This window comes from Nerophis lumbriciformis, linkage group LG20 (genome assembly GCF_033978685.3).
Source record: "Nerophis lumbriciformis linkage group LG20, RoL_Nlum_v2.1, whole genome shotgun sequence".
NCBI lineage: Eukaryota > Metazoa > Chordata > Actinopteri > Syngnathiformes > Syngnathidae > Nerophis > Nerophis lumbriciformis.
In genome coordinates, this window is record NC_084567.2 from 40,020,001 (window position 1) to 40,044,538 (window position 24,538).

Sequence of the window (24,538 nt, forward strand, 5' to 3'; positions counted from 1 at the left end):
CACCTCCTCAAAGGTTTCCACGTTTTCCTTCATGCTGTAGTGAGAGCGCAGGTAGGACACAAAGTTGCAAGGATACATGCCATACAGACGGTGGAAGAGCGAGTAGACGCTAGCGTGAAGGTGGATCAAGTAAACCTCTGAAATGTGCCCTAAATGGATACATGACAGATTCATTAGATTGAACGCGGTTTTCATTCATTCTGTCAAATTGTTTCGAGCCTATCCCAGTTCTTTTCGGGCGACCAACAGTATTATGAACTCCATTGATATGCGGTTTTGGAAGGCGCAGTACGCGTAGCTCACCGGGATTCTTTAGGTTCCAAGATGCCAGGCGACCAAAAATGTCAAAGTACTCCCACAGGTGTTGTTTCCCTGCTTGAGGAATCATTGGAAGTAGTGTGATCAGCACCAACACCCCGGTAATCAGCACCACCACGTCCGTATCCATCTGCCAAAAAAACAAATGGGGTGTACCCTCTTACCAGCACATGGACAGTTCCTAATTTTCATGGTAGGATTATTTCAGAATACAAGAAATTCAGAATAAACATTACATGTTATAAACTAACCTGCATTTTAAATTAAGTGAAATACTGTACAGGGGAACCCGTTAGTGGTTGTCCAAGAATGAAAATAAATTGAAAGTAGATATTAATTGCACTTTTTACTTGTGACTTTGTCCAGAGATATGAAATTAAAGACTTCAAAGATTCTTTATAAGGATGATGAATGATTTTTTAACCTAAAAAAATTAATTGGTGCAGTTTGTTAGTTGTTTTGATAGAATCTAGGATAATATTACCATGCTTTTATTTTCAACATACTTTGCATTAGGGATGTCCCGATCCAGGTTTTTGCACTTCCGATCCGATACCGATATTGTTTTTGCATTTCCGATCCGATACCGATACTGACCGATACCGATACTGACCGATACTGGCCTATCCCAGCATGTATTAAAGTTTAAAGTTATTTAGCCTACTTAGTTGTCAGAATCATGTTGAAAAGGGTTTTAGTACTCTTGATAACAACTAGCCAGCTGAATTAGGGGAGTTTGAATAATACACAATGGTTGGTAACAAGAAACTGACCTGTTTATTCAAGGATAAACTCAAAATAGACAAAATTATACATGACAAACAGAAATGGCATCATTGAACTAGGGCTGGGCGATATGGCCTTTTTTTAATATTGCGATATTTTAAGGCCATATTGCGATACACAATATATATCTCGATATTTTGCCTTAGCCTTGAATGAACACTTGATGCATATAATCACAGCAGTATGATGATTCTATGTGTTTTGATTGATTGATTGAGACTTTTATTAGTAGGTTGCACAGTGAAGTACATATTCCGTACAATTGACCACTAAATGGTAACACCCGAATAGGTTTTTCCAACTTGTTTAAGTCGGGGTCCACTTAAATTGATTCATGATACAGATATATACTATCAGATATATACTATCATCATAATACAGTCATCACACAAGATAATCACATTGAATTATTTACATTATTTATAATCCAGGGTGTGGAGGGGGGCGCCGGATGTAAGTGTCAAAAAGACAGCCAAAAGAGTTTGATATGAGAATAAATCTAAAGTTAAAATATAGGGTAGAAATGCACCCATTTGCAGGAAATGTAGTCTCGATTTTCAAAATGTTCTTTCAAGGCTTGCATGTCTACATTAAAACATTCTTCTTCATACTGCATTAATATATGCTACTTTTAAACTTTCATGCAGAGAAGGAAATCACAACTAAAAAAATCACTAATTTTTTCATACGGTGTTGATGTGGACATTTTTGCCTCGGCATTTTGATGGTGTGGACGTGTGGCACCGAATGGAGATAAGCGTCTCGACAGACGTCACAATATTTGAACAATGATGACGAAAACTGTTTTCTCTGTCGTGTACGTGTGTCGAAAATTGTTATGCGCTTATTTTTTTTATTTGATTTTGTGCGTGGCATAGATTTGCTATGCGCAGAGGACGCTTAAACAGTGCGCAATTGCACAGGCGAGCACCTTAGAGGGAGCGTTGCTCGCACGGCTGCGCTAGCATCACAGCTAACGTTAGCCAAGCTGCTACCTCTCTGCTCGGGGAGGACGTATACGTATGTGACGTATGACGTGACAGTATGTGACGTATGTAAGAAGGTGCACTTGCTGTCTGTGAGAGGGAGACACAGGAAAGAGTGAGAAGAGCCTGTCGTGTACTGCCAGCAGCTAAAAGCAACTGCGTGAGAATTCACAGACCTGTGTGGATGTGTTGAAGGTGTGCTGGAAAATGCGGAACGGAAGTTAGGGAGCAGCAGAAAAGTGGAATGTATTATTTAAATCAGTGCGTTGGAAAACACGGACCAGAGTTTTTTTTTAAACTGGATCTGGATCGGCATTTTCCCATGCCTTGCCGATACGCAATTTTTGGCAAATATCGGCAGCCGATCCGATCCAAATATCGGATCGGGACATCCCTACTTTGCACTGAACAGGAAGTAACTGTGTGCATGTTTTAATGCTACATAACTAGACAGTAGTTGCTTCATGCTGATTAGCGATAAGCAAACTCCACACAGAAAGATCCCGAGCTCGTAGAAGGGGTCCAGGGGTCATTTGCAGCTAGTGCCACAAACCGTGGCACATTCTAAAAATACTGATACAAAAAAAAACATAAGTTGAATAAAAGAGTAAACAGGTGTAATGTAACGATTAAAGTTTAAATGTTGATACCACAACGCTGACATGCAGACAAAAAGGCTTCCACACTCAGTATGCAGCCCTTAATTGAAAAAGTTCAGACACCACTGACATGAACAATTTTTCACAGAAACGACCTTTTTGGGTCTTAAATTCTATGCTGACAAATGTGGTCAATTATGTATTAGGTTGATAAGACACAGAATTAAAATCAAGCTCTTGTATTCAAACCACTCCACCACTATGAGCAAGACAATGTAGTTAACAAAGAACCTCAGAGACAAAATTGTAGACTTACAGAAGACTGTAAGAGGTCACAAAACCATCAGCGTACAAGTGCCCACATTACTGAAAGAACAGTGTTATTTGTTCATTCGAGACATAACCGCATTATTACCTTTAGGCATTTGAGCAGTGAGAGCAGAAGAGGATATCGAGCAATCTTGTGGATCCAGGAAGGCTGCTTGCGGATGACATGCCCCAACATTGTGAGGGTGGGCAGCCGGCAGGATTGCTTGGTCATACACTCGTTCATTTTGTCCAGAAGGTGCTGTGGAAGCAGGTAGTGAGAGACCAAAGGGGTTAGCTAACAATGTTGATACTCATGTTGATACAATGTTGATACAATGTTGATACAATGTTGATACAATGTTGATACCCATTTTGTCCAGAAGGTGCTGTGGAAGCAGGTAGTGAGAGACCAAAGGGGTTAGCTAACAATGTTGATACTCTCACTTAGGCCTGGGCGATATATCGATTTTATTGATACATTTGAGTTTTTTTGTTGCAGAAAATTAAAAAATACTGTATTTTCCGGACCATAGGGTGCCGATGAATGGTCTATTTTTGATATTTTTTCATATATAAAAGGCGCACCGGATTAGGGCGCATTAAAGGAGTCAAAATGTTGCATAGATGATGTTTTACAGATCATCTTCAAGTCGCTTTCTGACAGTTGCTTCAGGATACGCCGTTTTTATTTATGTGGCTCACCTTCGACAGCGTCTTATCCCCGTCGTCTTTGTTGTAGTGGTGTAGCGTGCAAGGACGGGGGTGGAAGAAGTGTCAAAAGATGGCGCTAACTGTTTTAATGACATTCAGACTTTACTTCAATTAATAATGGAGCAGCATCTCCTCATCCGGAAATGTGTCCCGTGAAAAAATGTCCGACCGGAACTCTCTAATAACTGAAGTTCCTTGGGTGAATAATGTCAAGTCACTACACCGGTATGTTTTAGCCCTTTCATGGTGAGTTTACTGACAGATATAAGTAAGAACTTTACACTACTTTTTTTAGAAACGGCAACAGCGGAGGATGAGTGTCACATAACAAGAAGATAGAGAAAAAGAAGAAGCTTATCGACTACGGTGTCAGCACGGACTACAAAGGCGGACGCGCGCAAATTTTCAGGACATATGCAGATCCCAAATACAGATCAGCAAGTACCAGAAAGTAAGAAAAGTTGCTTTTGCATAACAAAACGCCAGATAATATGTCTTACCTTATACACACACCATAATAATACTCGTATGTTTAATGCGCTGACAATCCATCAAGCGGTGCAGCTTCATAGCTTACCAAAGTCATACTAAAACATTTTGATAGATTTTTGAGCGCCGTGTATAATGTTTTATATTTACAATGGAACATATAAAATGTCGGTGTCGTTTACTTGAGTCATATTGCAGTCTACACGTATCTCATGTGTGACTGCCATCTACTGGTCACACTTATCATTACACCGTGCACTAGAGATGCGCGGATAGGCAATTATTTCATCCGCAACCGCATCACAAAAGTCGTCAACCATCCGCCATCTACCCGAACCAACATTTTATCAAAACCACACCCGCCAGCACCCGCCCGTTGTTATATATCTAATATAGACGATGCAAGGCATTAGTGAGGTTATAAAGCTTTTGCCTGTTAAAGGAGACTGATCCAATGCAGCAGAGACATTCAATGCGTGCCACGCATCTCTTGGCCACGCATTCGTGGCTAAGAGATATTAATGCGTGATAATATTATTTATCATTATTATAATATTATTGTCATTTCCATTAAGAAAGTGTTGACTATTGTTGCCAATGCCCTCAGATCAGGAGTGCGCTCCTCACACTTTGTGTGCGCAGTTGCAGCAAGCCGAACGAGGCTTTTAAGAAGTTAAAAAAATGTTTTAGAAAGACTAGGCCTATATTTTCGTTAGGTAAAAAAAATGTTCTGAATTTATTTCAATGAATATTAACTTGTTAACGTTATAATGCTCAAATAGGGACGAGGGCGGGGTGCACAGTGAAGCAGTGAACAATTTTGCGACAAAGATGAACCTTTATTGATTGATCTGCAGCCATGACAAAATATCAGACAATCTCCATTGTCAACGACAGGCAGGAAAATAAAGATAAACACATAGCCTATGTTCTAGGCATAGGCATAGGCTCATACGTTTTTAAGTTGAAATAAAATAATAAATAAAAAATGTGCCTCAATCACGCGCACAAACTTAAATTATACAATAACATATGTATGTCATCTCTATTTAAACAAAAATAAATTAAATAAATAATAATAATAAATTACCTGCAACTTATTGGCCAAGGCAAATAGCTGAAGGGGGGAAATCAAACCCATCAAACTGCACTTTATCATCAAACTTGAATTATAATGAAAATAGACGGTCGCGACAAACAAAGCAGGCTAAATATCCTTACATTGTCACCAATCGGAGATGCGCTTCACTTGAAAGCGAGGCCAAATAATTATTCACACATAGTAGTATATCTCGAATAGAAAAAAAACACAATAAACAACGCAATTGCCTTAATGCCTTTGCATTGTAGTGCGCCCAAACAACACGTAACCATCAAAATTATTTAGCTGATCGAACTCAATATAGGTTAGACATGGGCTTATTTGGTATAGCCTATAGGTAACGTAGACTAATTCGTTTAACATATCCAACCGTATGTCTACTTACTTTTTTTTTTTGTTAGCGCTATGCAGGAATAAAATGGCATCTACAGTGCCAGGATTCATGCGAGGGCGCCTGGCCTCTAAAATGCGCCCTGCTGCGCTGAAGGAGCGCTCACTTGCGCCACTTGTTGCTGGGACGCGGTGCCTGATGAAAAATTGACTGTTTCAAAGAGTGCTGCTTGTTTTTCGTATGTGGGTAACAACATTTAACTATGTACCGTATTTTCCACACTATAAGGCGCACCTAAAAACCACACATTTTCTCAAAAGCTGACAGTGCGCCTTATAACCCGGTGCGCTTTATATATGGATACATATTAAGATTCATTTTCATAAAGTTTCGGTCTCGCAACTTCGGTAAACAGCCGCCATCTTTTTTCCCGGTAGAACAGGAAGCGCTTCTTCTTCTACGCAAGCAACCGCCAAGGTAAGCACCCGCCCCCATAGAACAGGAAGCGCTTCTTCTTCTACTGTAAGCAACCACCCGCCCGCGTAGAAGAAGAAAAAGCGCGCGGATATTATCATTTCCTTTGTGTGTTTACATCTGTAAAGACCACAAAATGGCTCCTACAAAGCGACAGGTATCCGGTTCATGAAAAGACGCAATCTCTCCATCCGCACACGGATTACTATTTCACAGCAACTGATATTCCTGTGAACCGCACTGTGGATACAACGGGAGCACGTACGGTGAATATTCGCACCACAGGGAATGAGAAGTCATCCTTCACTGTGGTTCCAGCTTGCCATGCTAATGGCCAGAAACTTCCACCCATGGTGATATTCAAAAGGAAGACCTTGCCAAAAGAGACCTTTCCAGCTGGCGTCATCATAAAAGCTAACTCGAAGGGATGGATGAAGAAAAGATGAGCGAGTGGTTAAGGTAAGTTTAAGTTTACGCGAAGAGGCCGGGTGGCTTTTTTCACGCAGCTTCGTCCATGTTGATATACGATTCCATGTGCCCACATAATAATATAATAATAATATATTATTAAAGTTTGACTGACCTATTTGACTGTTTTTTTGACATTCCTTTAGCGCAGTTAGATGCGGCTTTCAACACGGGGCGGCTTATAGGTGGACAAAGTTTTGAAATATGCCGTTCATTGAAGGCGCGGCTTATAACCCCAGGCGCCTTATGGTGCGGAAAATACGGTATATATATTTCCGAATTGGTTCAACCGCAACCCGCCCGCATCTATTTAAAATCTATTTTTACCCGCCCGACCCGCGGTTTATCCGCGGACTCCGCGGTTGTGTCCGCAAACCGCGCATCTCTAACGAGCACCAAATAAAATTGCTTTGTGGTTCGGCATAATTTTTGCCCTCATGAGCTTTCGTAGCCCTTGCATGCCCCCTTACTTCCTTAGCCAAGATTCAAAACATGGCTAATTCTAACCCTAACAAGAGTGAGATGTTTATTCGAAAGGAAAAAAAAAAGTATCGTCTGTACTTTGGTTTTGCGGCAACACACGTGGAACAAATGACTGCAGGGTGCAACGTTTGTTTAAAAATGACAGCAGCACAACAAACTTATTTCAGCATCCGAAACCAAAGCATCCAGTCGAGGGTGGGAAACGCAACTCAGCAAGCCGAACAAAACCGCAACAAACAAACAAACTCTGGTTAAAATGCATTTTACTGTGGTGGAATCCTTTACACAAGGTACGTATGATAAAACAATGTATGATAAGAAAGAAGCACAATGCACATTGTGATCACTAAAGCAGTCACTCTGCGCACCCGCCAAGATGTGTGAATGAAAAAGCCTGCCTTTATTCACTTACTAAAACTATTACATAGTCTTCTCAATGAAGAATACTTCATGTTTATTTACAGGAGAATTTTATTTAGGACGGAAGTTTTACGTTTTCACATTATTAATCTCAATGTTGGAGATTTGTATTTATTTGCATGCAATGTGCAATGCTACATTTTGTTTACAGAAGTATTTTATTCAAGACAGAAGTATTGCATCCCAGTAATTTATCCATCCATCCATTTTCTTCCGCTTATTCGAGGTCGGGTCGCGGGGGCAGCAGCCTAAGTAGGGAAGCCCAGACTTCCCTCTCCCCAGCCACTTCGTCCAGCTCTTCCTGTGGGACCCCGAGGCGTTCCCAGGCCAGCCGGGAGACATAGTCTTCCCAACGTGTCCTGGGTCTTCCCCGCGGCCTCCTACCTGTCGGACGTGCCCTAAACACCTCCCTAGGGAGGCGTTCGGGTGGCATCCTGACCAGATGCTGGAACCACCTCATCTGGCTCTTCTCGATGTGGAGGAGCAGCGGCTTTACTTTGAGCTCCCCCCGGATGGCAGAGCTTCTCACCCTATCTCTAAGGGAGAGCCCCGCCACCCGGCGGAGGAAACTCATTTCGGCCGCTTGTACCCGTGATCGTGTCCTTTCGGTCATAACCCAAAGCTCATGACCATAGGTGAGGATGGGAACGTAGATCGACCGGTAAATTGAGAGCTTTGCCTTCCGGCTCAGCTCCTTCTTCACCACAACGGATCGATACAGCGTCCGCATTACTGAAGACGCCGCACCGATCCGCCTGTCCATCTCACGATCCACTCTTCCCTCACTCGTGAACAAGACTCCGAGGTACTTGAACTCCTCCACTTGGGGCAAGATCTCCTCCCCAACCCGGAGATGGCACTCCACCCTTTTCCGGGCGAGAACCATGGACTCGGACTTGGAGGTGCTGATTCTCATCCCAGTCGCTTCACACTCGGCTGTGAACCGATCCATTGAGAGCTGAAGATCCTGCCCAGATGAAGCCATCAGGACCACATCATCTGCAAAAAGCAGAGACCTAATCCTGCAGCCACCAAACCAGATCCCCTCAACGCCTTGACTGCGCCTAGAAATTCTGTCCATAAAAGTTATGAACAGAATGGGTGACAAAGGGCAGCCTTGGCGGAGTCCAACCCTCACTGGAAACGTGTCTGACTTACTGCCGGCAATGCGGACCAAGCTCTGACACTGATCATACAGGGAGCGGACCGCCACAATCAGACAGTCCACAGGACTTCCCGAGGGACACGGTCGAATGCCTTCTCCAAGTCCACAAAGCACATGTAGACTGGTTGGGCAAACTCCCATGCACCCTCAAGGACCCTGCCCAGAGTATAGAGCTGGTCCACAGTTCCACGACCAGGACGAAAACCACACTGTTCCTCCTGAATCCGAGGTTCGACTATCCCAGTAATTTAGTTCTTTGAAAATTGTAACATAAAAAGTACAAATCTAGTCTAAAAAGACTATTATTCAAATAAACTAAGAGAAAGACGCAGTGTCATTTCAAACTACTAGTTTTTGATCAAATAAAAGAAAAGCTTGTTTTTGAATTATTTCTGTCATTTGTATTCAATGGTTTCTTTAAAAAGTAAGGGGGAAACATTTTTTGAAAAAATGTCATCTTTAAGCAATATCGCCCAGGCCTATTCTCAGTTAGTTAGTACCAGCCTTTGTTTCATATGTTTGAATTATGTTCTGTGTTTTATCATGTTGCTATATAAAAGATAATCTATTTTAAGATATACAGTACAGGCCAAAAGTTTGGACACACCTTCTCATTCAATGGATTTACTTTATTTTCATGACTATTTACATTGTAGATTGTCACTGAAGGCCATACTTGCCAACCCTCCCGGATTTTCCGGGAGACTCCCGAAATTCAGCGCCTCTCCCGAAAACCTCCCGGGACAAATTTTCTCCCGAAAAACTCCCGAAATTCAGGCGGACCTGAGTGACGTGTTGACAACACACAACAACAGTGTCTACCGTAAAGCAGTCCGTCTGCCGTAAACAGCAATGTTGTGACACTTTTAAACAGGACAATACTGCCATCTACTGTACATGCATATGTGACCCACCCATAATGTGTCACATTTTTGTGTTGATTTATTTATTTTATTTTGTGGTTTGAATTCGTTTTTGGAGCTGTCATTACACATTTATCAGTATTCACATTGGTCAGTAGGGGGCAATAGGGCGTTTCTTCCCAATTGAATGCTATCACCTGCAGACCGGAAGTGTCTTGTCATTCTGATGAGCGCGGCCAGTCTGTGAACAATTGAAACGTCCTGTGTGCTTTTTCCTCCTGTATAACAGGTTAGTTTTGGTGAATCAACTCAATGAATAATATCCATGTGATCTTTATAAGTTTAAGTACACATTCTGATGGTGGAGCCTAACTCTAAAGTGTTTGTGAGTTGTAGTTTGTAAATGAACACTGAAATTCAAGTATTTATTTTATATATATATATATATATATATATATATATATATATATATATATATATATATATATATATATATATATATATACATACATATATAGCTAGAATTCACTGAAAGTCAAGTATTTCTTATATATATATATATATATATATATATATATATATATATATATATCTTAACCACGCCCCCAACCACGCCCCCGCCCCCCGAAATCGGAGGTCTCAAGGTTGGCAAGTATGCTGAAGGCATCAAAACTATGAATGAACACATGTGGCGTTATGTACTTAACAAAAAAAAGGGTGAAATAACTGAAAACATGTTTTATATTCTAGTTTCTTCAAAATAGCCACCCTTTGCTCTGATTACTGCTTTGCACACTCTTGGCATTCTCTCGATGAGCTTCAAGAGGTAGTCACCCTAAATGGTTTTCACTTCACAGGTGTCATAGTTTTGATGCCTTCAGTGACAATCTACAAAGTAAATAGTCATGAAAATAAAGAAAACGCATTGAAATGAGAAGGTGTGTCCTAACTTTTGGCCTGTACTGTATATACTGGATAGTATTACATTATTATAGTTATCTAAAATGTTTTTCCATGTAACATCTTCCAGTTGTTTACCTCACCTTGTCATGTGGCTCTCTGACCGAGCAGAGGATATGCATGGCCTCGGGAGAGTTTGTTTCTAGAAAGTAATCCACCAGCCCGTTGAGCAGCACAGACCCTCGTTCTGCAAAAATATGACACACGGTTGTTACATTCTGACACAAACATTGAAGCAGACAAAAAAACAAAAAAACATGTACAACGTGACACTACCAGTGCTGAGCTGCTCATTAATAAGGCCCCTGATCTCTTCAAGCTGGTGGAGGTCGGCTGTCTCCAGGAGAGGGAGCAGATCCCCCATGCTGGGCTGCTCCCGAGCCATGGTGGCAGTGCTGGGGGTGGAGGCAGTGTCTCTCTCTCTCTCTCTCACACGGTGTCCTTCCTGCCTGGAGGACTCCCTTGGAGCCACCAACCAATTCAGTCTCCAGGCACCTCTGGAGAACACGGATGGCAAACATTTCACTAAAGACTCTTAAAGGCTGGTTTGTACTTCTACGTCGAGGCCATGGTTGGGTTTTAAAACATTATTTATGTGTGTTTTACGAGTCACTCAAAGTGCACTAACGATTTATTTCCACATTTGCCACAAGGGCTTTTAATACATCTTTTTAAAACTGTATTGTTTATATTGTTACTTTTGTTTAAGAAGGTCCTAACTTGATTGTCAGTTACCGTATTTTCCGCACTATTAGCCGCACCTAAAAACCACAAATTTTCTCAAAAGCTGACAGTGCGCCTTATAACCCGGTGCGCTTTATATATGGATAAATATTAAGATTCATTTTCATAAAGTTTCGGTCTCGTAACTACGGTAAACAGCCGCCATCTTTTTTCCCGGTAGAACAGGAAGCGCTTCTTCTTCTACTGTAAGCAACCACCCGCCCGCGTAGAAGAAGAAAAAGCGCGCGGATATTACCGTACGGTACGTTTCATTTCCTTTGTGTGTTTATATCTGTAAAGACCACAAAATGGCTCCTACTAAACGACAGGGATCCGGTTCATGAAAAGACGCAATCTCTCCATCCGCACACGGATTACTATTTCACAGCAACTGATATTCCTGTGAACCGCACTGTGGATACAACGGGAGCACGTACGGTGAATATTCGCACCACAGGGAATGAGAAGTCATCCTTCACTGTGGTTCTAGCTTGCCATGCTAATGGCCAGAAACTTCCACCCATGGTGATATTCAAAAGGAAGACCTTGCCAAAAGAGACCTTTCCAGCCGGCGTCATCATAAAAGCTAACTCGAAGGGATGGATGAAGAAAAGATGAGCGAGTGGTTAAGGTAAGTTTAAGTTTACGCGAAGAGGCCGGGTGGCTTTTTTCACGCAGCTCCGTCCATGTTGATATACGACTCCATGCGCGCCCACATCACGCTGGTTTTTAATATATTATTAAAGTTTGACTGACCTATTTGACTGTTTTTTTGACATTCCTTTAGCACAGTTAGATGCGGCTTACAACACGGGGCGGCTTATAAGAGGACAAAGTTTTGAAATATGCCGTTCATTGAAGGCGCGGCTTATAACCCAGGGCGCCTTATGGTGCGGAAAATACGGTAAGTAAAGTACAACTCTACCTCTGCCTACATGTCCAATATCGAAGTGCAACTTTGTTTGTCAACACTCAATTTAGCTCTTTTATTTATCGTATTGGTTATGTAAGTTTGATCCCCCCATCCCCTCAAAATATGGTATTGCTTTTAGTTGTATAGTTTATTCAAGTGCGAAATTTTGCTAACAAAATCAACTTTATTGTTATGGTTTGTTTTATTTAACTTGGAGATATAAACGTTTTAATTTAAATTACATCATTAAAACACAAAAGAAATACAAGTGTATTGCATTTGAAAGGATATACCGTATTTTTCGGACTATAAGTCGCAGTTTTTTTTCATAGTTTGGCCGGGGGTGCGACTTATACTCACTCAGGAGTGACTTATGTGTGAAATTATTAACACATTACCGTAAAATATCAAATAATATTATTTAGTAGAGATGTCTGATAATATCGGCCTGCCGATATTATCGGCCGATAAATGCTTTAAAATGTAATGTCGGAAATTATCGGTATCGTTTTTTAATTATCAGTACCGTATTTTCCGCACTATTAGCCGCACCTAAAAACCACAAATTTACTCAAAAGCTGACAGTGCGGCTTATAACCCGGTGCGCTTTATATATGGATTAATATTAAGATTCATTTTCATAAAGTTTCGGTCTCGCAACTACGGTAAACAGCCGCCATCTTTTTTCCCCGTAGAAGAGGAAGTGCTTCTTCTTCTACGCAAGCAACCGCCAAGGTAAGCACCCGCCCCCATAGAACAGGAAGCGCTTCTTCTTCTACTGCAAGCAACCACCCGCCCGCGTAGAAGAAGAAGAAGAAGCGCGCGGATATTACGTTTCATTTCCTTTGTGTGTTTACATCTGTAAAGACCACAAAATGGCTCCTACTAAGCGACAGGTTTCCGGTTCATGAAAAGACGCAATCTCTCCATCCGCACACGGACTACCGGTACTATTTCACAGCAACTGCCTAAAGACTTTCAAGAAAAGCTGGCTACTTTCCGTGCATATTGTAAAAACAAGATAGCTGAAAAAAAGATCCGGCCAGAGAACATTATCAACATGGACGAGGTTCCACTGACTTTTGATATTCCTGTGAACCGCACTGTGGATACAACGGGAGCACGTACGGTGAATATTCGCACCACAGGGAATGAGAAGTCATCCTTCACTGTGGTTCTAGCTTGCCATGCTAATGGCCAGAAACTTCCACCCATGGTGATATTCAAAAGAAAGACCTTGCCAAAAGAGACCTTTCCAGCCGGCGTCATCATAAAAGCTAACTCAAAGGGATGGATGGATGAAGAAAAGATGAGCGAGTGGTTAAGGTAAGTTTACGCGAAGAGGCCGGGTGGCTTTTTTCACGCAGCTCCGTCCATGTTGATATACGACTCCATGCGCGCCCACATCACGCTGGTTTTTAATATATTATTAAAGTTTGACTGACCTATCTGACTGTTTTTTTGACATTCCTTTAGCGCAGTTAGATGCGGCTTACAACACGGGGCGGCTTATAGGTGGACAAAGTTTTGAAATATGCCGTTCATTGAAGGCGCGGCTTATAACCCAGGGCGCCTTATGGTACGGAAAATACGGTACTCAGGAGTGACTTATGTGTGAAATTATTAACACATTAGCGTAAAATATCAAATACGGTAATATTATTTAGCTCATTCACGTAAGAGACTAGACCGGGGGTCGGCAACCCGCGGCTCTAGAGCCGCATGCGGCTCTTTAGCGCCGCCCTAGTGGCTCTCTGGAGCTTTTTCAAAAATGTATGAAAAATGGAAAAAGATGAGGGGAAAAAATATATTTTTTGTTTTAATATGGTTTCTGTAGGAGGACAAACATGACACAAACCTCCCTAATTGTTATAAATCACATTGTTTATATTAAACATTAGAGAAGATAAATGCGTTAAAATGTAATATCGGAGATTATCGGTATCGTTTTTTTTAAATTATTAAATCAACATAAAAAACACAAGATACACTTACAATTAGTGCACCAAACCAAAAAAACTCCCTCTCCCATTCTCATTCACACAAAAGGGTTGTTTCTTTCTGTTATTAATATTCTGGTTCCTACATTATATATCAATATATATCAATACAGTCTGCAAGGGATACAGTCCGTAAGCACACATGATTGTGCGTGCTGCTGGTCCACTAATAGTACTAACCTTTAACAGTTAATTTTACTAATTTTCATTAATTACTAGTTTCTATGTAACTGTTTTTTATATTGTTTTACTTTCTTTTTTATTCAAGAAAATGTTTTTAATTTATTTATCTTATTTTATTTTATTAATTTTTTTAAGTACCTTATCTTCACCATACCTGGTTGTCCAAATTAAGCATAATAATGTGTTAATTCCACGACTGTATAAATCGGTTGATATCGGTATCGGTAATTAAAGAGTTGGACAATATCGGCAAAAAGCCATTATCGGACATCCCTATTAAACATGCTTCACTAATTCGAGTATTTGGCGAGCGTCGTTTAGTCCTACTAATTTTGGCGGTCCTTGAACTCACCGTAGTTTGTTTACATGTATAACTTTCTCCGACTTTCTAGGACGTGTTTTATGCCACTTCTTTTTCTGTCTAATTTTGTCCACCAAACTTTTAACCTTGTGCGTGAATGCACAAAGGTGAGTTTTGTTGATGTTATTGACTTGTGTGGAGTGCTAATCAGACATATTTGGTCACTGCATTAATGCAAGCTATCGATGCTAACATGCTATTTAGGCTAGCTATATGTACATATTGCATCATTATGCCTCATTTGTAGCTATATTTGAGCTCATTTAGTTTCCTTTAAGTCCTCTTTATTCAATTTATATCTCATGACACACTATCTGTATGTAATATGGCTTTTAATTTTTTGCGGCTCCAGACAGATTTGTTTTTGTATTTTTGGTCCAATATGGCTCCTTCAACATTTTGGGTTGCCGACCCCTGGACCAGACGTATAAGATTTCATGGGATTTAGCGATTAGGAGTGACAGATTGTTTGGTAAACGTATAGCATGTTCTATATGTTATAGTTATTTGAATGACTCTTACCATAATATGTTACGTTAACATACCAGTTGGTTATTTATGCCTCATATAACGTACACTTATTCAGCCTGTTGTTCACTATTTATTTATTTTAAATTGCCTTTCAAATGTCTATTCTTGGTGTTGGGTTTTATCAAATAAATTTCCCCAAAAAATGCGACTTATGTTTTTTTCCTTCTTTATTATGCCTTTTCGGCCGGTGCGACTTATACTCCGAAAAATACGGTACATGCTATATTATTATGTATAATCATTAAATTAATGGTTAATTTGGTCTCATAAAAATCATGGCAATAATATCGTTTATCAGCAATTATTTGTTGGTAAATATATTGTCAAGCAAAATTTTTTTATCTAAATTGTTATCAAAAATTCTACTAGAAATTGCCAGAGGCTTGTGGATGGCTACCAAAAGCGGCTTATTGCAGGTAAACTTGCCAACGGACATGTAACCAAATATTACCATTGCTGGATGTATACTTTTGACCCAGCACATTTTCAGTAGACCCATAATAAATTCATAAAAAAAACAAACTTCATGAATGTTTTTTGTGACCAACAAGTATGTGCTCCAATCACTACATTACAAAAGAATAAGAGTTGTAGAAGGTATTGGAAACTCAAGACAGCCATTATGTCCTTAGCAAGTGTATGTAAACCTTTGACCAATGTGGCCCCCAAGTCAAAGAGTTTGTACACCCCTGGTCTAAATCATTGGTCATTCTTTGTTAAAATAGATATAAAAGCTGAAAAGACGTGTTGGCTTTCTTTGAAAATTGGAAATGTAATATTCAAATTAGGGATGTCCCGATCCAGGTTTTTGCACTTCCGATCCGATACCGATATTGTTTTTGCACTTCCGATCCGATACCGATACTGACCGATACCGATACTGACCGATAATGGCCTATCCGAGCATGTATTAAAGTTTATAGTTATTTAGCCTACTTAGTTGTCAGAATCATGTTGAAAAGAGTTTTAGTACTCTTGATAACAACTAGCCAGCTGAATTAGGGGAGTTTGAATAACACACAATGGTTGGTAACAAGAAACTGACCTGTTTATTCAAGGATAAACACAAAATAGACAAAATTATACATGACAAACAGAAATGGCATCATTAAAACAAGGGCTGGGCTATATGGCCTTTTTTTAATATTGCGATATTTTAAGGCCATATTGCGATACACGATATATATCTCGATATTTTGCCTTAGCCTTGAATGAACACTTGATGCATATAATCACAGCAGTATGATGATTCTGTGTGTTCTGATTGATTTATTGAGACTTTTATTAGTAGGTTGCACAGTGAAGTACATATTCCGTACAATTGACCACTAAATATTAACACCCCAATAAGTTTTTCAACTTGTTTAAGTCGGGGTCCACTTAAATTGATTCATGATACAGATATATACTATCAGATATATACTATCATCATAATACAGTCATCACACAAGATAATCACATTGAATTATTTACATTATTTATAATCCGGGGTGTGGAGAGGGGCGCCGGATGTAAGTGTCAAAAAGACAGCCAAAAGAGTTTGATATGAGAATAAATCTAAAGTTAAAATATAGGGTAGAAATGCATCCATTTGCAGGAAATGTAGTCTTGATTGTCAACATTTTCTTTTAAGGCTTGCATGTCTACATTAAAACATTCTTCTTCATACTGCATTAATATATGCTACTTTTAAACTTTCATGCAGAGAAGGAAATCACAACTAAAAAAATCACTAATTTTTTCATACGGTGTTGATGTGGACATTTTTGCCTCTGCATTTTGATGGTGTGGACGTGTGGCACCGAATGGAGATAAGCGTCTCGACAGACGTTATATTTGAACAATGATGACGAAAACTGTTTTCTCTGTCGTGTCCGTGTGTCGAAAATTGTTATGCGCTTATTTTTTTATTTGATTTTGTGCGTGGCATATAATTGCTATGTGCAGAGGACGTTTAAACAGTGCGCAATTGCACAAGCGCGCACCTTAGAGGGAGCGTTGGTCACACGGCTGCGCTAGCATCACAGTTAACGTTAGCCATGCTGCTACCTCTCTGCTCGGGGAGGGCTTATACGTATGTGACGTATGACGTGACAGTATGTGACGTGTGTAAGAAGGTGCGCTCGCTGTCTGTAAGAGGGAGACACAGAAAAGAGTGAGAAGAGCCTGTCGTGTAATGCCAGCAGCTAAAAGCAACTGCGTTAGAATCCACAGACCTGTGGATGTGTTGAAGGTGTGCTGGAAAATGCGGAACGGAAATTATAGGGAGCAGCAGAAAAGTGGAATGTATTATTTAAATAGGTGCGTTGGAAAACACGGAGCAGAGGTTTTTTTTTAACTGGATCTGGATCGGCATTTTCCCATGCCTTGCCGATACGCATTTTTTTGCAAATATCGGCGGCCGATCCGATCCAAATATCGGATCGGGAAACCCCTAATTCAAATACACAAAAACAATTGCAAGTAGGTGGGGTTTGCATAGTATGACATGTGACAAGACTCCTCTTCCATGGTAGACTGGAACAACCAAACAATCAAAATTCCAGCATATTTGACCTCTTATTCACTGCAGTCATATGTCATGCAAACACACTTCCCTCTGGGAAGAAACATGATTAACGACAGTAAGAGCTAAGCATTATTCCCAAGAAATGGCAAATGGGACGATAAATACTTATACACATTCACATTAGTCACAGTGCAGCTGTGTCTCAGTTAGCAATTGAATGCTCAGTCATGGGTTGTAGTTTCGGTAGTTATGAAGGACTCAGTCATTATCTTGGTTGATTTGGAGTTAAGGAAAGGTTTCCAAAGTACAGATCGTGCCCCCAAGTAATCGCCCTAGTACTGTAATTGGGTTAACCTGCAAAGCTAAGATAAAAGCATGTTATGGTAGGTTTGTTTTAAGGGAGAGTGATAGATTATCAACAAAGGTTATGCATCAATATGTATTACTATTTAGTTGGATGATCCATAAGCAAAACATTAATACACACCGGTGGGCCGCAATCGGCAACGGTCTGTTTGTTGGTGTACATCAGGGGTGCTCATTACGTCGATCGCGAGCTACCGGTCGATCTCGGAGGGTGTGTCAGTCGATCACCAGCCAGGCATTAAAAAAATAGTCCTAAAAATGAGCGATCATAAATCTTCACTATGACGTCACTTTCGTCACTTGATTGACATTCACGGCACCCGAGGGTCTTCTGAGATGACGCTGGCTGCTGCCAGCTCATTAAAATTACCGACTGGAAGGCGAGAAACACTTTATTTCAACAGACTCTGGCGCCGTACCTGTTGTCAAAACTCCAAAGACCGACTGCACAGTTGCGCTAACAAAACAAGAGTCTCAGAAAGCTGGCGTGCACAAGCTAGCAAGCTACGGAGTTTGCCGACAATGTATTTCTTGTAAAGTGTATACAAAGGAGTACGGAAGCTGGACAAACAAGATGCCAAAAACCAACCACTTTCACGTGGTATTGGACAGAAAGGAGGACTTTTTTCTCCTCCATTCGAAAATGCGGACGTTTTTAGCACCACTGTCTGATTCCAATCAATGCAAGTCATCAGAATCAGGTAATACACCAACTTATATTCTTGTCTTCATGAAAGAAAGGAATCTATATGTGTTAAACATGCCTGTATTATCTTTAAACACCTTAACTTGTTAACAATATTAACTATATGTGTTAAACATGCTTGCATTATCTTTAAACACCTTTAACTTATTAACAATTTTAACTATATGTGTTAAACATGCTTGTATTATCATTAAACACCTTTAACTTGTTAACAATATTAACTATGTGTTAAACATGCTTGTATTATCTTTAAACACCTTTAACTTATTAATATTATTAACTATATGTATTAACCATGCTTGTATTATCATTAAACACCTTTAACTTGTTAACAATATTAACTATATGTATTAAACATGCTTGTATTATCTTTAAACACCTTTAACTTGTTAACAATATTAACTACATGTATTAAACATGCTTGTATTATCTTTAAACACCTTTAACTTGTTAACAATATTAACTATATGTATTAAACATACTTGTATTATCATTAAACACCTTTAATTTATTAACAATATTAACTATATGTTTTAAACATTCTTGTATTATCATTAAACACCTTTAATTTATTAACAATATTAACTATGTGTTAAACATGATTGCATTATCATTAAACACCTTTAATTTATTAACAATATTAACTATATGTGTTAAACATGCTTGCATTATCATTAAACACCTTTAATGTATTAACAATATTAACTATATGTGTTAAACATGCTTGCATTATCATTAAACACCTTTAACTTATTAACAAAAACATATATTTCATAAATAAGTAAATATAAATTACATATATGAATGAGGTAGATCCCCACGACTTGATCAATTGAAAAGTAGCTCGCCTGCAGAAAAAGTGTGAGCACCCCTGGTGTACATGAATTAACTTCTAATCCCGTTTTATACTCAGGTCAATACAGTATTTATTATAGTCCATAAAATATATAACATCCACACGTACATGTATATAGTTTATTTTAAAACGGACAAATATATAAATTAGAAAAATCCTCAAACATTTTCCATATTCAAAAGGTTTGTTGTGAAAGATAGACGGGCAAGGACAAGTAAGAGACTCCAATTTGAGTCACCCTTAGCGTGATCTCAGACAGCCTGGGAACGGTCAAGAAGAAACAAAGGACCTTTATGCAACACCACCGCTCACTTCCATATGACATTTGGATGCAAGCTGTCAACAACAACCCCTTTTGCAAGCACACCAACATCTTAATTCTCTGTTGAACTCATTTTTTTTTAAATAATTACGTTTGGCAGAATAATGAAAAATGTTACGTAGTGTAGCAATAACAATAAAGAATGGGGCCAAACTGTTATACAACAAAGTCAAATTGCTTGTTTATATGATTCCTTTGGATATTAGAATAACAACAAAGGTCAAAGTTCAATTTGCAAGTGGATGAAAGCACAATTGAGGTGCAGTTGGCTTAAAAATGCCATGACTGTAAAAAGAGATGTCAGTCTGGTACATAGGTTTGCATTGGAGGAACTCACTCTGAATCTTCTTAAACATCTGTTTCCATGCCAGTGTATTGAGATGATCAAGGCTTACTGGGAGGAGTTAAAGTCTCCCCCTTGGTTAACAGCTTTGGAGGTCTGGTATTGAGGTAAGGTCTTTCTGACAAACCTCAACACAAACCCAGTGTAGCCGCGTCAAACAATGACGATGTAATGATGTGACCTCTTCTGGCCATTTAGATCCTGTATATTAACCATTGTCTTTTATAAAAGAAACCAGGGTTTGCGGCGCCACGGCAAGGTAAAATCTGCCACACCTTAAAAATAAGGGTCTTTACATGGAAACAAGTCATACAGTGTATGAACTGATACATAGTGGCGTAAATAATAGGCTATTGACAAGTGTGTTCAACTTTCGTTCAGAATCAGCTCCTAACGCGACTTTCTTTTCATTTATTCGGAGCATAGAGTGGGTTGTTCCACTGCAGCCAAATTAAGGTGAGGCCTTTAATCCCAGGAACACCATATCCACCGTCAAGCATGGTGGTGGTAGTATTATGCTCTGGGCCTGTTTTGCTGCCGATGGAACTGGTGCTTTAAATGGGACAATGAAAAAGGAGGATTACCTCCAAATTCTTCAGGACAAACTAAAATCATCAGCCCGGAGGTTGGGTCTTGGGCACAGTTGAGTGTTCCAACAGGACAATGACCCCAAACTAGGGATGTCCCGATCCGATATTTGGATCGGATCGGTCGCCGATATTTACCAAAAAATGCGTATCGGCAAGGCATGGGAAAATGCCGATCCAGATCCAGTTAAAAAAAAACTCCGGTCCGTGTTTTCCAACGCACCGATTTAAATAATACATTCAACTTTTCTGCTGTTCCCTAATTACCGTTCCGCATTTTCCAGCACACCTTCAACACATCCACAGGTCTGTGGATTCTCACGCAGTTGCTTTTAACTGCTGGCATTACACGACAGGCTCTTCTCACTCTTTTCTGTGTCTCCCTCTTACAGACAGCGAGCGCACCTTCTTACACACGTCACATACTGTCACGTCATACGTCACATACGTATACGCCCTCCCCGGGCAGAGAGGTAGCAGCATGGCTAACGTTAGCTGTGATGTTAGCGCAGCCGTGCGAGCAACGCTCCCTCTTAAGGTGCGCGCCTGCGCAATTGCGCACTGCTCAAGCGTCCTCTGCGCACGGCAAATCTATGCCACGCACAAAATAAATAAAAAAATAGGCGCATAACAATTTTCGACACACGGACACGACAGAGAAAACAGTTTTCGTCATCATTGTTCAAATATTGTAACGTCTGTCGAGACGCTTATCTCCATTCGGTGCCACACGACCACACCATCAAAATGCCGAGGCAAACATTTCCACATCAACACCGTATGAAAAAAATAGTGATTTTTTTTTAGTTGTGATTTCCTTCTCTGCATGAAAGTTTAAAAGTAGCATATATTAATGCAGTATGAAGAAGAATGTTTTAATGTAGACACATAGAATCATCATACTGCTGTGATTATATGCATCAAGTGTTCATTCAAGGCTAAGGCAAAATATCGAGATATATTTCGTGTAGTGCAATATGGCCTTAAAATATCGCAATATTAAAAAAAAAAAGGCCATATCGCCCAGCCCTAGTTCAATTATGCCATTTCTGTTTGTCATGTATAATTTTGTCTATTTTGTGTTTATTCTTGAATAAACAGGTCAGTTTCTTGTTACCAACCATTGTGTGTTATTCAAACTCCCCTAATTCAGCTGGCTAGTTGTTATCAAGAGTACTAAAACCCTTTTCAACATGATTCTGACAACTAAGTAGGCTAAATAACTTTAAACTTTAATACATGCTCAGATAGGCCAGTATCGGTCAGTATCGGTATCGGATCGGAAGTGCAAAAACAACATCGGTATCAGATCGGAAGTGCAAAAACCTGGATCGGGACATCCCTACCCCAAACACACGTCAAAAGTGGTAAAGGAATGGCTAAATCGGGTTAGAATGAAGGTTTTACAATGGCCTTCCCAAAGTCCTGACTTAAACGTGTGGACAATGCTGAAGAAACAAGTCCATGTCAGAAAAGCAACACATTTAGCTGAACTGCACCAATTTTGTCAAGAGGAGTGGTCAAAAATTCAAGCAGAAGCTTGTGGATGGCTACCAAAAAGCGCCTTATTGCAGGTAAACTTGCCAAGGGACATGTAAGCAAATATTAACTTTGCTGTATGTATACTTTTGACCCTCACATTTTCAGTAGACCCATAATAAATTCATAAAAGAAGCAAACTTCATGAATGTTTTTTGTGACCAACAAGTATGTGCTCCAATCACTACATCACAAACAAATAAGAGTTGCAGAAATTATTGTAAACTCAAGACAGCCATGACATGATGTTCTTAACAAGTCTATGTAAACTTTTGATAACGACTGTATACTATTTTATTTGGAGAGGCCGAGTTAATTAACCCTTTATGTGTGACTGTTTTGTATTTAATAAATACCAAAATAATATTTTAAACCGTCGCTTTTTTAAATTTAGAATGGAGTTTTTCCTGTTAAGATGAGTTCCTGTTTTTCTGTATTTCCTTTCTTATTGTATACCTCCCTCATGTTTCCTTTTGGGACATACAGTGCCTACATTTGTGCATATCCTATTTGCTTGTAGAGTGGAGTTTATTACAGCCTCATATAAAATATACTATAATAACATTAAAGCAAACAAAGCTCTGAGAGGGCATCGCTGATGGTGAGGATTACCCCGGTAAAGCCCAGTAAAACTCTCAATGTTTAATATTTCCATTTTAAATTAAAATTATCGTAAAATCGTGGTTAATTACCGCACTTCGATAAACTCAGACCGGTGATACTGCTCACTTACCGGAGAAGCAACCTTGTGTTTAGATACTAGCCGTCTTAAATGCATTAAGAAACAACATACCCCAATGTAAAGTTACATAAACAAATTGTTGTCTGAGCAACAGTTATTTTTCTGTGTAAATTGAGCCTACAGGCTGTGCGCTCTAAGAACACAGTAAAATAACTCTACATGAAGGCATATGACACACACTTGTCAGCAATGGGAAGAGAACCCGCGTGAAGTCACATAAACCGAAAACATGCGACCGTGGTTTTGCTTTTTATCATTAAAAACACTCTAAAACCTTAGCAAATTCAAACAAAAGAAGATATACATATTCAAACACTCAAATAACAATGTTAAATGTTTCTTTTGTCAAGGTAAGTACTGTATTTTTCGGAGTATAAGTCGCACTGGAGTATAAGTCGCATTTTTGGGGGAATGTATTTGATAAAAGCCAACACCAAGAATAGACATTTGAAAGGCAATTTAAAATAAATAAAGAATAGTGAACAACAGGCTGAATAAGTGTACGTTATATGAGGCATAAATAACCAACTGGTATGTTAACGTAACATATTATGGTAAGAGTCATTCAAATAACTATAACATATAGAACATGCTATACGTTTACCAAACAATCTGTCACTCCTAATCGCTAAATCCCATGAAATCTTATACGTCTAGTCTCTTACGTGAATGAGATCAATAATATTATTTTATATTTTACGCTAATGTGTTAATCATTTCACACATAAGTCGCTCCTGAGCAGAGGTGGGTAAAGTAGCCAGAAATTGTACTCAAGTAAGAGTACTGTTACTTTAGAGATTTATTACTCAAGTAAAAGTAATGAGTAGTCACCCAAATATTTACTTGAGTAAAAGTAAAAAGTATGTTGTGAAAAAACTACTCAAGTACTGAGTAACTGATGAGTAACATACACACACATATCATATATATATATATATATATATATATATATATATATATATATATATATATATATATATATATATATATATATATACATACATTGATATATACAGTATATCATTTATATTTATTTATTTTGCCGTTTTTGTTTACATGTTAAAGGTGTTTTAATGAATATACATGCATGTTTAACACATATAGATTCCTTTCTTTCATGTTGACAAGAATATAAGTTGGTGTATTACCTGATTCTGATGACTTGCATTGATTGGAATCAGACAGCAGTGCTTAACATCCACGTTTTCAAATGCAGGAGAAAAAAAGTTCCTCCTTTCTGTCTAATACCACATGAAAGTGGTTGGTTTTTGGTATCTTATTTGTCCAGCTTCCATATTCGTTTTCACACACTTTACAAGAAATACATTGGCGGCAAATTCCGTAGCTTGCTAGCTTGTTTGCGCTGGCTTTCGGAGACTCTTATTTTGAAAG

General features: G+C 39.3%; 1 protein-coding gene across 1 annotated transcript in view; it reads right to left on the reverse strand.

The window, feature by feature from the left end:
* tsc1b (TSC complex subunit 1b) overlaps positions 1–24,538 on the reverse strand; it is an 82,839-nt gene that overhangs the window by 49,179 nt on the left and 9,122 nt on the right. The window contains exons 2-6 of the mRNA XM_072915360.1: positions 10,741–10,961; positions 10,548–10,651; positions 3,105–3,257; positions 304–448; positions 1–149 (exon numbers count right to left, since the gene is read on the reverse strand). The exon at positions 1–149 is cut by the window's left edge and continues 6 nt beyond it. Coding sequence (XP_072771461.1) covers positions 1–149; positions 304–448; positions 3,105–3,257; positions 10,548–10,651; positions 10,741–10,849 — 660 coding nt within the window. The 5' untranslated portion in view covers positions 10,850–10,961. The remainder of the gene's footprint in view (positions 150–303; positions 449–3,104; positions 3,258–10,547; positions 10,652–10,740; positions 10,962–24,538) is intronic.